Below are 16,499 nucleotides of genomic sequence, written 5' to 3'. Positions count from 1 at the left end.
AACTCATGAGATACCAGGCTCCAATGCTAAGCGAAATGGGACCTGCAGGTTAATAGAACAGAGCAAATAAGACTAGTCTTAGCAGATGGGAGCTGGGAGAGAAGAATGGCAGGGCCCCAACAGGGCAGCACATACACATTATTGCCCTCACCATCCCTTGTGTGGGAGCCCCCTGCATAGTTCCTTATATATATATATAGTGGCTGCTCCATGAATATCTTTTTGAATTGAAACAAATTGAATTGAAGACAGAGTTAAGAGGGTAAACAGGGCAAAGGAATGAGATGAAAGGGGTGGAGAGGGAGAATGGAGGAGGCTGCCCCTCCGAGGGCATGAGCTGGCAGGCAGGATTGAAGCCTCCCCCCCCACCAGCCTCCTTGCGTGTGCGCCCCAGAGGCCTGAGCAAACACTCCGTGCGCGCCCCAGAGGCCTGAGCAAACAGTTCTGCCCAACTCTGGCAAGCAAGGACTCTCATGTGGGGAGTAGGTTATGGGCAAAGAGCCACTTCTCACCCCCAAGGATTAGAGTTTCCCCAATTCAAACTAGAAAAGGAAAAGAGGTCAGTGTTTGGCTTTCCGAGTGCTGTCTTCAGGGGCAGAGTGAAGGGAAGGTGTGCGGTTTGCTCCAGGTGAGTTTTCCCCCGTATTTCTCAGATTCTCAGTTGGCTAATTGAAGGAACAAATCCTTACTGGAACACGACTTCATTCCTCTTAAGGGGCCTGGGGGTTAGGTGCACTTTTTATAACAGTATGCCTTGATTGGTTTTGAGCAGGGTATTTTGAGACTCTAAAGTGTGGGTTAGAGTGTGAACTTCAGCCCCACACTTGGTGTCTGGCTCTGCCTGGTGTGCCCTTGGCCGAGTGCTTTCCCAGATCGCAGACTGTCCCTCACCAACGAGGGGCAACAGGACAACAGAGCTCCTCTATGCACATCTGGTCCCGCATTGTTTAAGGATGGAACATTCCAGTTACTTAAGAAAGAGTCATGGCCCTCCACCTACTTCATAGTCCTACTTGGTGCACCCTCCACCATCTAGAATATGGCCATGCCCCTGAAAGTAAGGCACACGGGGCCTCCAGAGGTGGGCCTTTTACTCAAGGCATTTTACTCCAGCGTTCGTGTAATGACACACATAGTAAGTGGCCACTATGTGCCAGGCCCTGGGCTAATGAAAAGACATCCAGCCCAGGAACTGTTTGGCGGGAGAACATAGCATCTTCCTAAAGTCCTGTTACCTAAAATGAGTACCCTTCTGTTACAAAGAAATCTAATCGTGGTTTAGTTTCATTTGTTTTCCAGCCTTCGGCCCGTCAGTGATCATAAATGGACAATTTGTCGGGAGTCACTGTAGACACAGAAATGACAGTAGCCAGCAATGGAACAGGAAGACAACCATACAAAGGAGACGTTGGAATTAAAATTATAGTAGTCTGAACAGGCCAGCTGGTGTGAGGCCGAGAGTCCGCAGTGAATCTCTGTAACCCCTGAGGACATCATTACCTAACACACTCCAGTAATTGATGTTCTGGGTAATGACCTTAAGTCACTCCAAAGAAATGGATGGTTATTGTACTTAAGACAAGGACAGCTATCAGTATCTTTTTTTTTGTCTTTATCTTACTTGCATTTTTTATTTTTCATTTCTATCTTAACCATCCTAATGGTTAAAACGTGGTTACCGGGAAATTTACTTCTGCGGAAAGGCCTATTCCTCAGCACGATCACACATACGAAACATTACCCCAGTTTACTCACGTTGCCATTTGTGTAGTCAAGAATGAGTAACTGTCAGAGGACAGAATACGGTCAACTAGTCCAAATATACTGTGAGCATAATTTCATCACTGGAAATATCTGAACAGGAGCATCGTTCTAAAATTTATTTGCAGTGATCGTGCATTTCAAAAATTCACACCTTGGGGCGCCTGGGTGGCTCAGTCGGTTAAGCGTCCGACGTCAGCTCAGGTCACGATCTCCCGGTTCGTGAGTTTGAGCCCCGCGTCGGGCTCTGTGCTGACAGCTCAGAGTGTGGAGCCTGCTTCCGGTTCTGTGTCTCCCTCTCTCTCTCAAAAACGGATAAACATTTATTTTTTTTTTAAACGTTTATTTATTTTTGAGACAGAGAGAGGCAGAGCATGAATGGGGGAGGGGCAGAGAGAGAGGGAGACACAGAATCGGAAGCAGGCTCCAGGCTCTGAGCTGTCAGCACAGAGCCCAACGCGGGGCTCGAACTCACGGACCGCGAGATCGTGACCTGAGCTGACGTCGGACGCTTGACCGACTGAGCCACCCAGGCGCCCCAAAAATGGATAAACATTCAAAAAACACACACACGCCTTTCTGATCATTGAAGAGCTTGGTGGAGTACACAAGTGAGCTGATGCCCAGGCTGCAGAGGACAGGAGGTTATGCTGCCACAGATGTTGGAGGGGCGGGGCGAGTTGTGACCGACCACCAGTGTCACACTGAGCTGCTCAGCCGGTGGCTAACAACGGCCTGAAACCGTAGGTCAGCAAACTTCTGCACAGAGCTAGAGAGTAAATACTCCAGGCTTGCCGGTCAGCCAGCCTCCCTCACGGCTGCTCAGCGGTGCCAATGCAGTACAAAAGCAGACATAGACATTATGTGTCCAAATGGCATGGCTGTGGTCCAATACAACTTTATTGGTTTAGAGCCTCAGTACCCACAAATCCGTACGGCAGCAGGAAAAACCAAGGGAATAACATGGGCATTGTCAAAATGGGGAGCTTCGATCAGCTTTCGAATCGCTGTGGGATTTCATGGGATTTCAGCCTTCCACTTGTTGGCTTTGGGTTGAGCGGAGCTGGGAATTTTAGAATTTGCTGGGCCCAGGTCGAGTCCTAGACATCCCTGTCTACGAGCTCCTGCTGTCCTTCCGTGTGGTGCTTCAGAAGGTACACTTACATCTTTAATGCCTCTGAGTTGTCACTGGCAACACTGGTTGCCATTGTCTTGTGGACAGCACTGGCTTGCTTTGTTAGAAGATTCTGGTTGGTGGCCTATTGGGAACTGCTGCTCTTACTCCTACTTGGGATGGCCATTCCCTGTGTGTTGTGACTTCTCTTTCCTCAGCTCCCAGCAGAGGGTACCCAGCATGTGATAGTCCCTCTTGAGTATTTGTTGAGTCGACGTTGCTTTGGACAAGTACACACTACGCGTTTAGCTGCCTTTCGGCCACTAATTCTCCGCCGTGCTGGGAGGGGAGGCCCTGGCCTTGTTCTTTCATTATTAGTCTGTGCAACTTTTGACTCCAGAATGTCTGTCGTTTTGAGTAGTAGTTACTGCTGTACCCTCTCAGCTTTCTAGACACATCCGTACTCGTCATGATGGTAGCGTATTCAGTCCAGATGCTCTTTCTCTGTGGGGGAAGCAGGCAGTGGAGGCAGAAGGCAAAGGGTGAGAAAAAGCCGACACAACCATTGAAAGTTTGCACTTGCCCTTTAGAGCCACGGTCTTCAGAAAAACACACGTCGCCGGTGCTGCTTTTGAACGATTTCCTCTGCTACGAAGTGAGTAGCGTTCTCAGAGGACCAAGATGTCCTTTGCTGTCCTGCGGACTGTGCTACGTTGGCTTCTCCGCGGCCCCGCCATCAGGGTCAGCCCCCGCCGGCACAGTTTCTGACTGAGAAACCCATCTGGTGATGCAACAGGCCGCCACGTGTACGATAAAGAATCGGAGGAGGGAAATCTGTACTTGCTATGTTTTGTGGCACGTGCCGTGGACAGATAGACTTCATTATCGATCCTTAGCTATTTTGTTGCTGTCTCCAGAGACGCAAGCTGCAGCCGTTAGGAAAAAGGGGCATGTTGCTCAGCGCTTGTTTAGGAAGGAATGGATGTCTTTCCTAGAGACAATACGTGCGTGGTGTGTGAGGGCTGTTCCAGGCTACGGGATTCATCACGGGCACCTCCTGCTCCATCGGCCCTCACACCAGCCCTTTGACGAGGAGGCTGGGGTGAGGAGGCAGGTGAGGCGACCAAGGCTCATGGAGCCCCACAGCCAGGCGGTGCGGACACACTGTTGGACTCATTGTCCAACATTCTCCACTTGACCCCGTCACCCAAGAGGAGGGCAGAGCTAAGGGAGTCTCTTATTCCCGGAAAATCAACCGTTTTGGCCCTAGGATTAAAAAGCCTGGTTTGTTTCGAGAACCTTCCCTATCTAGGTTTTGCCTTTACCATCAGCTAATGCAGTAGTAAGTTAGCATGTCTTTTTTTTTTTTTTTAATGTTTATTTATTTTTGAGAGAGAGAGAGAGAGAGAACAAGCGGGGGAGGGGCAGAGAGAGAGGGAGACGCAGAATCTGAAGCAGGCTCCAAGCTCCAAGCTATTATTAGCACAGAGCCCCATGTGGGGCTCGAACCCACGAACCGTGAGATCATGACCTGAGCTGAAGTCAGACGCTCAACTGACTAAGCCACCCAGGCGCCCCCCCCCATAAGTTAGACTGCAACTTAATGGTTGCAGCTTAAGCCTGGTTCTGGTGAAGCAGGTACTCTCGTTCTGCTCATCCCTGTTAACCGCAGACAGCCTCAACATCAGTCTCTGGGTTTGTCCTTGGTGTAGAGGCAGCAGTGTTAACACTGAAGAGTTTTCCCAGAGTGCTTGGCACTCTGTGCCCCATCTTGCCTTTGAAGTCACAACTGGAATATAATCTGTTGAGACACTGTCTTCCCAGCAGATCCCTAACAAATGAAGAGACCCGCGTTCTAGTCCCACTTCTGAGCTGGTGTCCTGTGTGTAGCTGTTGGTCTGGCTGACCTTGGGTGAGGCATTTGCCCTTCAAAGGCTCCCTTTTCATTATCTGTCATGCGAAAGGCTTTGGGCAAGGTGGCCCTGTTTTGCAAACGCTAAGTTAACTCTCAGAAATAGGGAAGAGAGCTGAGAACTCACTTTTTTTTTTTTTTTTTTTTTTTTTTAAAGGAAACTCTGTGCCCAGCATGGGGCCCAGACTCACAACCCCAAGATCAGGAGTCACATGCTCTAGCGGCCAGGTGCCCCAAGAACTCACATTTTATTTATTTATTTAATTATTATTATTTTTTTAATGTTTATTTACTTTTTAGAGAGAGAGAAAGTGGGAGAGGGGCAGAGGAGAGAGAGACATAGAATCCAAAGCAGGCTCCGGGTTCTGAGCTGTCAGCACAGAGCCCGATGCGGGGCTGGAACTCACAAATCGCGAGATCGTGACCTGAGCCGAAGTTGGATGCTCAGTCAACTGAGCCATCGAGGCGCCCCAAGAACTCACATTTTATTTATTTATTTTATTATTATTTTTTTAATAATTTTTTTTTAACGTTTATTTATTTTTGAGACAGAGAGAGACAGAGCATGAACGGGGGAGGGTCACAGAGAGAGGGAGACACAGAATCTGAAACGGGCTCCAGGCTCTGAGCTGTCAGCTCAGAGCGTGACGCGGGGCTCGAACCCACGGACCGTGAGATCATGACCTGAGCCGAAGTCGGACGCTTAACCGACCGAGCCACCCAGGTGCCCTAAGAACTCACATTTTAAATGAACAGAAGGTTTAGGCGGCTTTCCTGCAGGAAGTTCGCACATCGATCCTCATGGCTCGCTTTGGAAAGATAATTTTGTCAGGTCTCCTTGATAACAAGACAACGCCAAATTTCTGGGTTCTTTCTTCTCTTCCAGATGCCAGTATGGACAGAATAGCTTATGATGCTTATCCCCACCCACCACTTCCGAGACATTGAGCGGAAGCCAGAATACCTCCAGCCGGAGAAGTGCGTCCCACCTCCCCACCCCGGTCCTGTGGGAACCATGTGGTTTATCCGCGACGGCTGTGGCATTGCCTGTGCCATTGTCACCTGGTTTCTGGTCCTTTACGCGGAGTTTGTGGTCCTCTTTGTCATGCTGATTCCATCCCGAGACTATGTGTACAGCGTCATCAACGGAATCGTGTTCAACCTGCTGGCCTTCTTGGCCCTGGCTTCCCACTGCCGGGCCATGCTGACGGACCCCGTGAGTATGTCTGGGCTTGTTTTGACGAGCCCACACTCTGCTCCTCTGGTCCTGGCATGGCCGCAGCCTGCATGTTCCTTCCCCTGGACCTTGGGCGTGTGGAGATCAGGAGGGCCAGGGCTGGGGTGGGGAAGTGGACTCAGGGCCCCCGGAGGACGCCATCAGTGCCACAGCTTACCCGTCTTGGTCGAATGATTCTGTCCGTATACTGATGTAGACGTTAATGGAGGCTGCTCTGGGAGAGCTCCGGTCCAGGTGAAATCCAACCTGTAGTTAGAAAGGCTCAGCCCGATAAGCATGGCGACTGGGGGCCGGTCATCAGAGTGGCAAGCATGCTCGGGGGCCGGGGGGAGTTTGGTCAGGCCGGGGCTTCCCGGTGAAGACAGGACTGCAGCTAGGTGCTCTCGAAATTAAAGCCATATCCAATTCCAGGAACCTGCACGGAAATGGCCTTCACTTTGTTTGGGCGAGGCTCGCCTTTTCCTGAAAAGCTGGACAAGTCTGTTTCAGGCCGCAGCAAGTGCCTCTTGGTGAATATCTGTGGGGAAAGCGGTGGTGTTCTGCCTGAGGACTTAGCGAAATATACCAGCTGTGCAAGTGGCCATTGAATGTCGTGTACCCTGGCATTAAATCCTCTGTTCCCGTTCATTATCTTGTGTAGGGAAAGGAGAGCGCGTGATTTGATAAAGACCTCCTGTGGCTTAATTGTTTGAGTGCGTAGGACGAGTGTGTTTAAATTAGGAAAGGGAAGACACCGCTAACGGCAGTGGCCACACAGACTTTGTTTCTGTGAGCCCCGGGGAGAGCAAACTAGAGACCCTGGGTCCCGGGCTGGTTCCCTTCTCAGAGGGCTCCCTTTCCTGCGGGTTCAGGTGGTGGGTGTTACCCCATCCCCCGGGGAGAGCAGCTTTCGCAGCTCAGTTCCGCGTCCAGATAGCCCCTCTTCTCGCGCCAGCACCTTCTGCGGGGTCACCAGACAGTCGGCGCCTGAAGGAAACCAAGTTCAGATTTCCCCTGCTATCTGAGAGCAGACAGTTCCCGGGAAACCTTTCATAAGCTAGAATCACATAAAGCGAAGAAGCAGTTGCCGTTTTGTAAGAGCAAAGCACCCTCTTCAGATTTGTTTCGGTTGGCAAAAACAGGTACTAAAGTAGGTCTCTTGGAAAAGCAAAGCGACGTAAGGAGAACGGTTTATAATTGAGGGGAAGCCTGTGCCCGGTTATGATCGGGGTGCCCTCTGTCTAGAGAAGACGGGTGAGGCCAGCCCCGTGCGACTGAGGCTGTGGCGGAGGAAAGCGCCAGTTGCCGTGGAAGAGCAAGGGCGGGGACGTTCACCAGTCTGGACGGCGTTGGCCGCTCGGCACACCCAAGCCAGGTCTTGTGAGCGCTGTGTATGCTGTTAGGGGAGGTGACGGGCGGTAGGGAGGGAGGACACTGCTGGTGTGCCAGGCAGAGAGAGTAACATGGACAAAGACACAGGAACGCAGGCATGTGGCTCCTCGAGGCCCCCAGGAGCTGTTTGCGATGGTGGGAACTTAGGAGGGCGATAGGTTTGGGCTGGCGGTGTGGGCGGAGTGCCAAAGCAGTTGGGTGACGAGGGGCAGTCTAGAGCCCCTGAGGATTTTAAATAAAAGAGTGGCAGGGTGCCTGGGTGGCTTAGTTAAGCGTCGGACTTCAGCCCAGGTCACGATCTCATGGTTGTGAGTTTGAGCCCCGCATCGGGCTCTGTGCTGACAGCTCGGAGCCCGGAGCCTGCTTCGGATTCTGTGTCTCCGTCTCTCTCTCAAAAATAAATGCACATTAAAAAAAAAAAAGGTGGCAAGATGCAGCTGTCATCTTACAGGGATCACTCTGGCGGTGGTGAGGAGGAGCCCTGGGGGCACCGCGGGATGGGATCCAATGAATGGCATGTGCATTGAGTGCCTCCTCTGTGAAAGGTCCTTTTTGAGCAATGGACACAGCTGTGAGCAAGTCAGACCAGACGCCCCTGCCCGCCTGAAGCTCACGTCCCGGCACAGGGGTCAGGCAGTGAAGACATATAAGAACAAGGGAATTTCAAACAGCGATGAGTGTTTTAGACACAATCGAAGGGTGTGACCGAGGTGATGTGGCAGTGACTTTTCTGCGGTGCAGGAGGCCTTCTTTACCTGAAGGGAGTCTGAGAAGACCTCAGAGCAGTGCCACCTGACCGAGACCACGAAGCTGTGAGTCAGGCAAACGAAGCTTTGAGGGCAGAGCCTTCCGGGAAGAGGAGAGAGCAGGTGCAAAGGCCCAGAGGTGGGCGCGTGCTTGGGGTGTTTGAGGAACAGGACTAAGACCTGGGTGACCAAAGCGTGGTGAGTCGGGGCAAGAGGAGCCAGAAGAGGTGTGTAGAAGCCAGATTGGGCAGGACCCTGAGGGCCTCACGAAAGCTTTGGTCTTTACCCTAAATGCAGCAGGAAGCCATCAGAGAGGCATGATGTAACCTGATTTTTTTTTTTTAAATGTTTATTTAATTTTGAGAGACAGGGAAAGAGACAGAGTACGAGCAGGGGAGGGGCAGAGAGAGAGAGGGAGACACAGAATCCGAAGTGGGCTCCGGGCTGTCAGCACAGAGCCCAACGCGGGGCTCAAACCTATGAACTACGAGATCATGACCTGAGTCGAAGTTGGACAGTTAACCGACTGAGCCACCTAGGCGCCCCGGCATAACCTGATTTTTAAAACGACAGTGCCTTGTGCTTGTGATGGAGGTGGGGCAGAGACCCAGGAAGATCACCGGGATTGCAGTGGCACACACAGGACAGGGTAGTGGCTCAGACCAAAATGGGAGCTGTGAATCTGGGCAGAAGCTATTGGATTTGGAGTATCTTTTCAGCCACTGATTCTCAAACCTGGCTACACATTGGACTACTTTAGGGAGCTTTGAAAGAGTACCGGTGCCCGGGCCCCACCCCCAGAGATTCTGCTCTGATTGGTTTGGGGCAGAGCCCTGGGTGTTAGGGTGCTTTAAAGCTCCCAGGTGTCCCTTGTGTTCAGCTAGGTCTGAGAAGCTCTGTGCAGAAGGGTTGATTGACCGAATGGAGAGGGACTGGACAGTGTGCTGTCCAGAGCCTTCGCTTGAGCAGCTCTAGGGGATTATTGGTGCCATTTAGTAAATGGGAACATCTAGGAGAACAGATTTTGGAGAGAAATCAAAGCTTCTGTTCTGGCCAACTGTGTATTACACATAAGCAGAGATGCCGGGTAAGCAGTAGGTAGCCAGGTGGAGGTTCAGGATCAGACAGCAGGTTTGAGGTCATTGGTGTCTAGAAGGCATGTGAGTCAGGGAACTGGATGTCAGGAGGAGGGCAGCTGGAAGGCTTCTGCCCTGGCATTCACGCCTGTGTCCTTTTACCCCATATTGACTTGCGTGGCCTCTCCAGGGATCTCCCCGGTCTAGCCCCTTGCACTTGGATGCAGGAGCGAATAGCTCGCATGGCTGCCGATCCCAAATGAATGAGAACCAAAGACTATTCCCCAGACACCAGTCTGCTGCTCATTCGGGTGTTTCGCTAGTGGCCCCAAAGAAAACTGGGCCCCAAAATGAAGCAACTCGAACGTGTCCTAAATACACGCCCCATCTCACCTGCCTTTCCCCTCCCAGCACATGACATGTTATGCAAAACCCGGTGTGTACAGAGAGAGTGGGAGGCCCTGGGGCCGAGTTGGGAGCCTAGATCTCACACTGAAAACAGATCAACCGGGGGCTCCTTGCTAACACTGCAGGGGGAGTCTGTTTTTAGAAAGGTGTCACTGAGGGGTCTAAGGAGTTCCCTAACAGGATTACAATGTTTTGTATCTCAGGAATTCGTGTTGTATACGGTCCTGCAGGAGAACCTATATGCAAAGGTTATAAACAACATATAACGACGTATGCATTGTTTCCCATTTGGGTTTGTTAGTATTGCTGGGTTATAATTAAAGACAAAAAGTCTCTCACAGTCTTCCGCAAACAGTTAACAGACCACTTCCAGCTTTGAAATTCTTCCTGCAGTTGTAACAATTGTAGTTGAACAGTTGCAACCACCCCCAGCTTTCTGGACCATTTAGCAATCATTTCCTCCAACACAGTAGGAAATGGGTCCACGGAGAGCTTGAGCAGAAAAGGGAAGAGGGAAATGGTGCACAAAGGTGTGAATGGCCGCCTTGGAGGTGAGGTTCCCATGGGAAATGGGGTAAAAAGGACAGGCCTGGAAGGAGAGAGAAAGAGGCCAAAGGGGCCTCACTTGGCAGGGGTGCTGGCCTAGAGGTCACAGGGTGTGGGCAGAGCACAAGTCAGATCGGTGTTTGGTATCTGGTGCCCTCTCCTTGCTCGCTCTAAGAGGATGTGATGTCATCAAGGAGCTTTTTGTGTTCCTGAAACACTTAAGAGGTCCAGAGAGGCTCTGAGTGCCTGCACTCAGAAACTCTTATCTTGGTGCCGGTCTCCCTCCCCGCCCCACCCCACCCTCCAATTTCATCACTTTTTCCTTTCCCTTTGCAAATCCATTTCAGTGCCTCATCCTGTGAGCTTCTTCAGGAATCCTGAGGGATTCCTGTTAACATTTAGATCTGGGACATTGTCTGTTACCCGGAAGCTGCTTAAGGCTGGAAGGCATAGCTTGTCTCTTTCTGTCCTGGCTGCCAGGAAGCTCAAAGCTAAGCGCTTCACAATCTCGCAATAATTGTGTAAACCCTTTTGGTCATTTACTAACTAATCGTTTACTAACCTCATTATAAACTGTCTCAAATCTGAGGGGCCCCTGGGTGGCTCAGTCGGTTAAGCATCTGGCTTCAGGTCAGGTCATAATCTCACAATTCATGAGTTCAAGCCGCTCGTCATTGGGTTCTCCGCTATCAGCACAGAGCCTGCTTGGGATCCCCTGTCTCCTTCCCTCTCTGCCCCTCTCCCCTCAAAAATAAATAAACATTAAAAAAAATTTATTTGATTTTAATTTTTGTTAATGTTTATTTTTGGCACAGAGAGAGGCAGAGCATGAGCGGGGAAGGGGCAGAGAGGGAGGGAGACACAGAATCCAAAGCAGGCTCCAGGCTCTGAGCCGTCAGCACAGAGCCCGACGCTGGGCTCGAACTTACGGACCGCGAGATCATGACCTGAGCCGAAGTCAGACGCTCAACCGACTGAGCCACCCAGGCGCCCCTAAAAAAAAGTTTTTTTAATTATCTCAAATCTGAGATTTGACAAAGGAGGCCTATAAATCAATTTAACTACATTGTTAAGGAAAAGAAAATTCATCAGTCTGCCGCTGCCTCTCCCTCCCTTTGAGTCCCGTCTTGTGAACACCTTGCTGTAGACAGACCTCGCGTGACTATCCCAGACCACTGCAGGCCACTGATTTCGGTTTCAGCTGCCGAAACCCATCCATGGATATCAGGATCCATTGTGCAGTTCGTGTGTTCCCTCCTGGAGCCTCTCTCGGCGACGTTATCGATCGCATGTTGCGTGTAGAGTCAGTTAGCAAGTACAGTAAAACCTTGTGTGCTAGCGTAATTCATTCCGGGAACATGCTTGTAATCCAAAGCACTCGCATATGGAAGTGAGTTTCAAGAACTGTTGGCTCAGTTGTGATCATGCAACGTTCAGCATCACATACCACTCATATTGCAAGACATCGCTCATTTATCAAGTTAAAATTTATTAAAAATGTTTGCTCATCTTGCGGGACACTCGCTGAAGAAGTTACTGGCCATCTGAGGTTTGATGTATTTACTTGGACCAGCGGCGCGACGGCATGGTGGCAGGCCCGCAGAAACAGAGGAGGAATAGCACCGGGCCCTCCCCCCAGCATGCCGGGTGAGGGTGGAGGTACTGACCCGTTCCCCAGGTCAGGGGACTTGCCAGATCGGGTTAATTCAAGCCCGCTGCTACATCCTCCCTCATGCCAGGCAACATCTCATAGCTGTCACGGAGCAACTTAAAAACACCCCCTGAAAAATCTTTCGGGCCCCAGAGAGAAGCGAGTGACCCATTTAGGGATTACCTACCTCCACCTTTCTGTGAAGGAGACAGGTGGCCTGTGACACAGGCCTGAGGCTGGTCACCATGTTCCTGGCAGAGCTGATGGAGAGAGAGTTTCTGCCTGGGCAGCAGGTGTGCTCACATCTCCATCCCAGGGCCCCTGTAACACTTTAGGCAAGTTTCATCCCTGTTGCTTCAAATACATGAGGATATTGAGGCCTTAGATTTGTTGGTATTTCTTTGGAAGTTTCTCTGTTGCTTTTTTTTTTTAATGTTTATTTATTTATTTTGAAAGAGAGAGCACAAATGGGGAGGGGCAGAGAGAGAGAGAGAGAGAGAGAGAGAGAGAGAGAGAATTCCAAGCAGGCTCCATGCTCTCGGCACAGAGCCCACCTCGGTGCTTGATCTCATGAACCACAAGATCATGACCTGAGCTGAAATCAAGAGGCGGACCCTTAACTGACGAAGCCCCCCAGTCACCCCTCTGTGACTTTTCATCATGTCCTTTTTACGCCATTATGTTGTCCTAGATGCTTACTGAAACGGGCCTGCTTCAGTTTTTGAGAGAGAAAACATATGCACACACATGCACGTGCACAGGGGGAGGGCAGAGAGACAGAGAGAGAGAGGGAGAAGCCCAAGCAGGTTCCTTGCTGTCAGTGTAGAGCCTGATGCAGGGCTTGATCTCACGAGCCGTGAGATCATGACCTGAGCATAAATCAAAGAGTTTGACCCTTAACCACCTGAGCCACCCAGGTGCCCTGATACAGGCCTGTTTTAGTCTTTTTTTTTTTTTTTTTTTTAACATTTATTTATTTTTGAGACAGGGGGAGACAGAGCATGAACTGGGGAGGGTCAGAGAGAGGGAGACAGAATCCGAAGCAGGCTCCAGGCTCGGAGCTGTCAGCACAGAGCCCGACGCGGGGCTCGAACTCACGGACCGCGAGATCATGACCTGAGCCGAAGTCGGCCGCTTAACCGACTGAGCCACCCAGGCACCCCAGGCCTGTTTCAGTGTTAATGGTAACATGCTAATACAGTTGTTGACAGAATAATATTATGGCATCAGGGCAGTTTGAAAAAGCCTCTTCAGGGCTTTTAACAGCAATGTCCGATAAATACATACGTTGTCTTCTGATGGAGGTGAGGGCTCTAGACTTGGATTGCCTGGGTCTGAATCCTGGTTCTGCCATCTGTTAGCCATATGACCTTGGGAAGTTGCTTAATTTCTTTGCTTTAGTTATCTCATCTGTCAAATGGGTAATAACAGTCTCTGCCTCACAGGTTTATTGGCGGAATTAACTGACAAAATACAGTAAGGCACGTGGAACTGTGTCTGGCATAGAGCACTCCATAAATGCCTGTTGTATCATCATTATCATTCAGCTTGGTTTGTTGAATACATGCTCCGTGGCAGGCCCTGGGCAATTCACTGGGGCTGCAAGTTGAAAGACATTGTCTCTATCCTCCAGGAATTTATAGCTGTGTAGGAGAGATCAGTGTGTACTTAAACGATAGGTGTTGAGACCAATAAATACAGGCTGGAACAACACAAAAGCCAAGTGATGGCTTCTCTCTTGGGTGTGGCCTGGGGCCATGAGGAGAAAGGCAGAGGAGGTGATCCCTGAGTGGGTTTTGGCTCCGGTACAAGAGGCAAACAGGCTGGGCAGAGGTGCTGATGTGAGTCCCCGGGGGTACAAGGTGAAAGTCTCGGAGAGCATGGTGCCTTTGGGAAGCTGCAGGTGGTGCACAGCCGGGGGACTGCTGGGGCAGGGACAGAGGGAGACCCTGGGTCAGTGGTCTAAGGCCGCGTTGTGGTGGCCCTGCTCGAGCCCTGACCGGGAGCCCGGACCCTGGGCCAGGGGAAGGCTCTGCGAAGCCTGTGAAGGTGTCCAGGCAGGGAGAATAGTATGATCAGATTCCCATTTTAGAAAGTTTACTCTGAGAAATAGGAGAATAGGCCGGGGTGGGAGGTGACTCTAACATCTGGGGCGCGTGAGGATGGGCCGGAACAAAGGCCGTGACAGCAGCTTGGAGGGGAGGATATGGGATTCGAGGCACGGTTTGGGACAAGAGTAACCTGGTGGAGTAGGAGGGGTAAGGGGTAAGCCAGGGTAGATAGAGGCGCCACGGGCCAGGGAAGTGAGAATGGGAGGGGCGGTTTGGAGCGAAAGGAATGGGTTCAGTTCTAGCATGTTGAATCTGAGGGGTCGGTTTTCCTCGGTTTTAATGTCTCTTGAACAACCAGGTGGAGATGTCTGCAGCTCGAAAAGAGGCCTGGGTTGGAGCCCACGATTGGGCCTCACCACTGGGTGTGATGGGGGAGGACTGTCAGCAGGGGGCGGGGTGCAGAATGAGCAGGGGACAGGGCTGGTGGGGGATCCCTGAGGAACACCGGGGTCCAGCATGGGTAACAGCCCAAGGGAGAGCAAGAGGCAGGGGGACAGCCAGAGGGAGCAGAGCCGCCTCAGGAGAGAGTGACAGAAGGAGGGACTGGTGGTCACGGGAGATCCAAGGGAGTTGAGGGCCTAGAACCGACCTTTGGGTTTGGCCACAGGGAGTTGCTCAGTGACCTGGTGACAGGTGTTCCTGGTGTGAAGACGACAGGCACCGGAGAGCAGTGAAGCAGAGTCAGGGAGGGATAGTAGAGGCGGAAATGCACACGAACTCGACAAGCTTAGCTGTGAGGGGTGGGAGGGCCCAGAGTGTGCGCACAACATGAGGGAGAAGCTTTGAGCTAAAAGTCTGGGGCCCCTGAGGGCCAGGATTGGCTGGGACCCTCACCCTCCAAGCTGGTGGTTTATCCCAGCTGCCTCAGTTTTCTCTGAAATAGAAAAGGGAGTAGGTGGGGGTTGAGGAAAGTATTGGAAGTTTGGGCTAGCCACTAAGGGGAATGATTGACAGAATCGTATCACACCTCCCTGCCCCAGATTTAAACGGATTCCACTGCGGGACCAAACATATATTTGAGGAACGTCTGAGTATCATGGGCCTATAAATTCTTTAGTGTCTTTAGCTTGCTGTGTGCACAGAGAAAAGACTGGAAGGATATGCTCCCAAATGTTGATTATACAGATCTCTGGGCGATACAATCAAAGGGTGGGTTTTTCCCTTTTAATTTTCTCGTCTCTTTTTTTTAATCATGAAGAAGTATGACTGTGGGAATGAGGGGGGGGTGGAAATCGGTACATTGTGGTCTGCCAGGCTGCAGTAGCCTGGGAGCCTCAAGACAGCCCTGTGAGATGCGTAAGGACGGGGGGGTGGGCGGTTCTCAGTAACGCAGGCGTCACAACATTGGCAGAAATGTCTCAGCAGGCCTACCGACTCCCTGCCGTCTGTCCAGAATGGTACAGAACGAAATTCCTTACCATGAACTAATCACAGGAAGTTCTGAAGTCTGTGGAGATAAGCACAGGAGAGAATATTAAGGAAGGAAGGAAGGAAGGAAGGAAGGAAGGAAGGAAGGAAGGAAGGAAGGAAGGAAAGGGGAAAGGAAGGGAAGGGAAGAAAGGAAAAGACGTTGGAGGCAAAGGCAGGAAAGCACCTGTGTCACAGGATCCTCTGTCTCAGGGACTGGCCCAGCTGGCCTCTGGGTCTGAAAGATGGACTTGCTGGGCAGATGGGGTCTTGCCTGGAAGGGAATGAGCCTTCTAGGGGATTTATGTAAATAGAGTCCTGCTGGAGGGGACAGGCTTTTAAAAAAGCTGAACTGTGGGGCACGTGGGTGGCAGTTGAGCATCTGACTGTGAGCTCAGGTCATGATCTCACAGTTCGTGAGTTCGAGCCCCGCGTCGGGCTCTGTGCTGACGGCTGGGAGCCCCGGAGCCTGCTTCGGATTCTGTATCCCCCTGTCTCTCTGCCCCTCCCCTACTTGCTCTCTGTCTCTCTGTCTCTCTGTCTCTCAAAAATAAATAAACATTAAAATAAATAAATAAAAATTAAAAAAAATAAAAAGGCCGCGCTGTTTACATGATGTGCCCTGGTCTGGAATAGCAGGCAATAATGAGAATACCAGAAGAGAGTTCCGATTGCCCTTTGCAGTTTAGGGTTTTCCTCTTATAGGCCTTTACGTGGGGCCTCCTGAGGTTTACAGCAAATTCTGGGACCTTAAAAACTGGATGTGGGGGGAAAATAGCGACCTGAGCCTTCATTTAGGAAAACTCTGCCCCATTGATTTATCTCCTTGGGCAGACGATGTTCCTTAGGGCTTGTCCTTTGTGCATGAGGAGTGACATCCAGTTGTGGTTTTGTGCCTTCAGGATTCATACAAGTTCACACGATTGCCCAGACTCAATGACCTTTTGCATTAAAGAGCATTAATGTGGCCTTCTGGGCTTTTGTGGGGCCCTCTCTGCCTGGGCCAGAGCCCTTCCCAATCCCCTTTTATTTTTTTAAAGGGTTAAGAACATTTTTTTAAGTTTATTTATTTATTTTGAGAGAGAGAGAGACAGCATAAGTGGGAGAGGGGCAGAGAGAGGTGGGGAGAGAGAGGGAATCTCAAGCAGGCTCCAAGCTG

The 16,499-nt window shown here is 51.0% G+C and overlaps 1 protein-coding gene across 12 annotated transcripts in view; it reads left to right on the top strand.

Moving 5' to 3' along the window:
- ZDHHC3 (zinc finger DHHC-type palmitoyltransferase 3) overlaps window positions 1-16,499 on the top strand; it is a 60,674-nt gene that overhangs the window by 13,079 nt on the left and 31,096 nt on the right. For 6 of the 12 annotated variants that reach the window (XM_019416509.2, XM_053897692.1, XM_019416512.2 and 3 more), the window contains exon 2: window positions 5,674-6,003. The exons of 5 other annotated variants lie outside the window; for them this stretch is intronic. In XM_019416509.2, the coding sequence (XP_019272054.1) occupies window positions 5,698-6,003 (306 nt within the window). In that variant the 5' untranslated portion in view covers window positions 5,674-5,697. Of the gene's footprint in view, window positions 1-3,534; window positions 3,990-5,673; window positions 6,004-16,499 lie in introns of those variants that run through there. One more of the 12 variants, XM_019416508.2, reaches the window with a different exon arrangement.

The sequence above is a fragment of the Panthera pardus genome, unplaced genomic scaffold (genome assembly GCF_024362965.1).
Source record: "Panthera pardus isolate Hobbes unplaced genomic scaffold, ASM2436296v1 HiC_scaffold_8, whole genome shotgun sequence".
Classification (NCBI taxonomy): Eukaryota; Metazoa; Chordata; class Mammalia; order Carnivora; family Felidae; genus Panthera; species Panthera pardus.
Note: the sequence above shows the minus strand (reverse complement) of the source record. Positions and strands in the feature narration are given on the sequence as shown.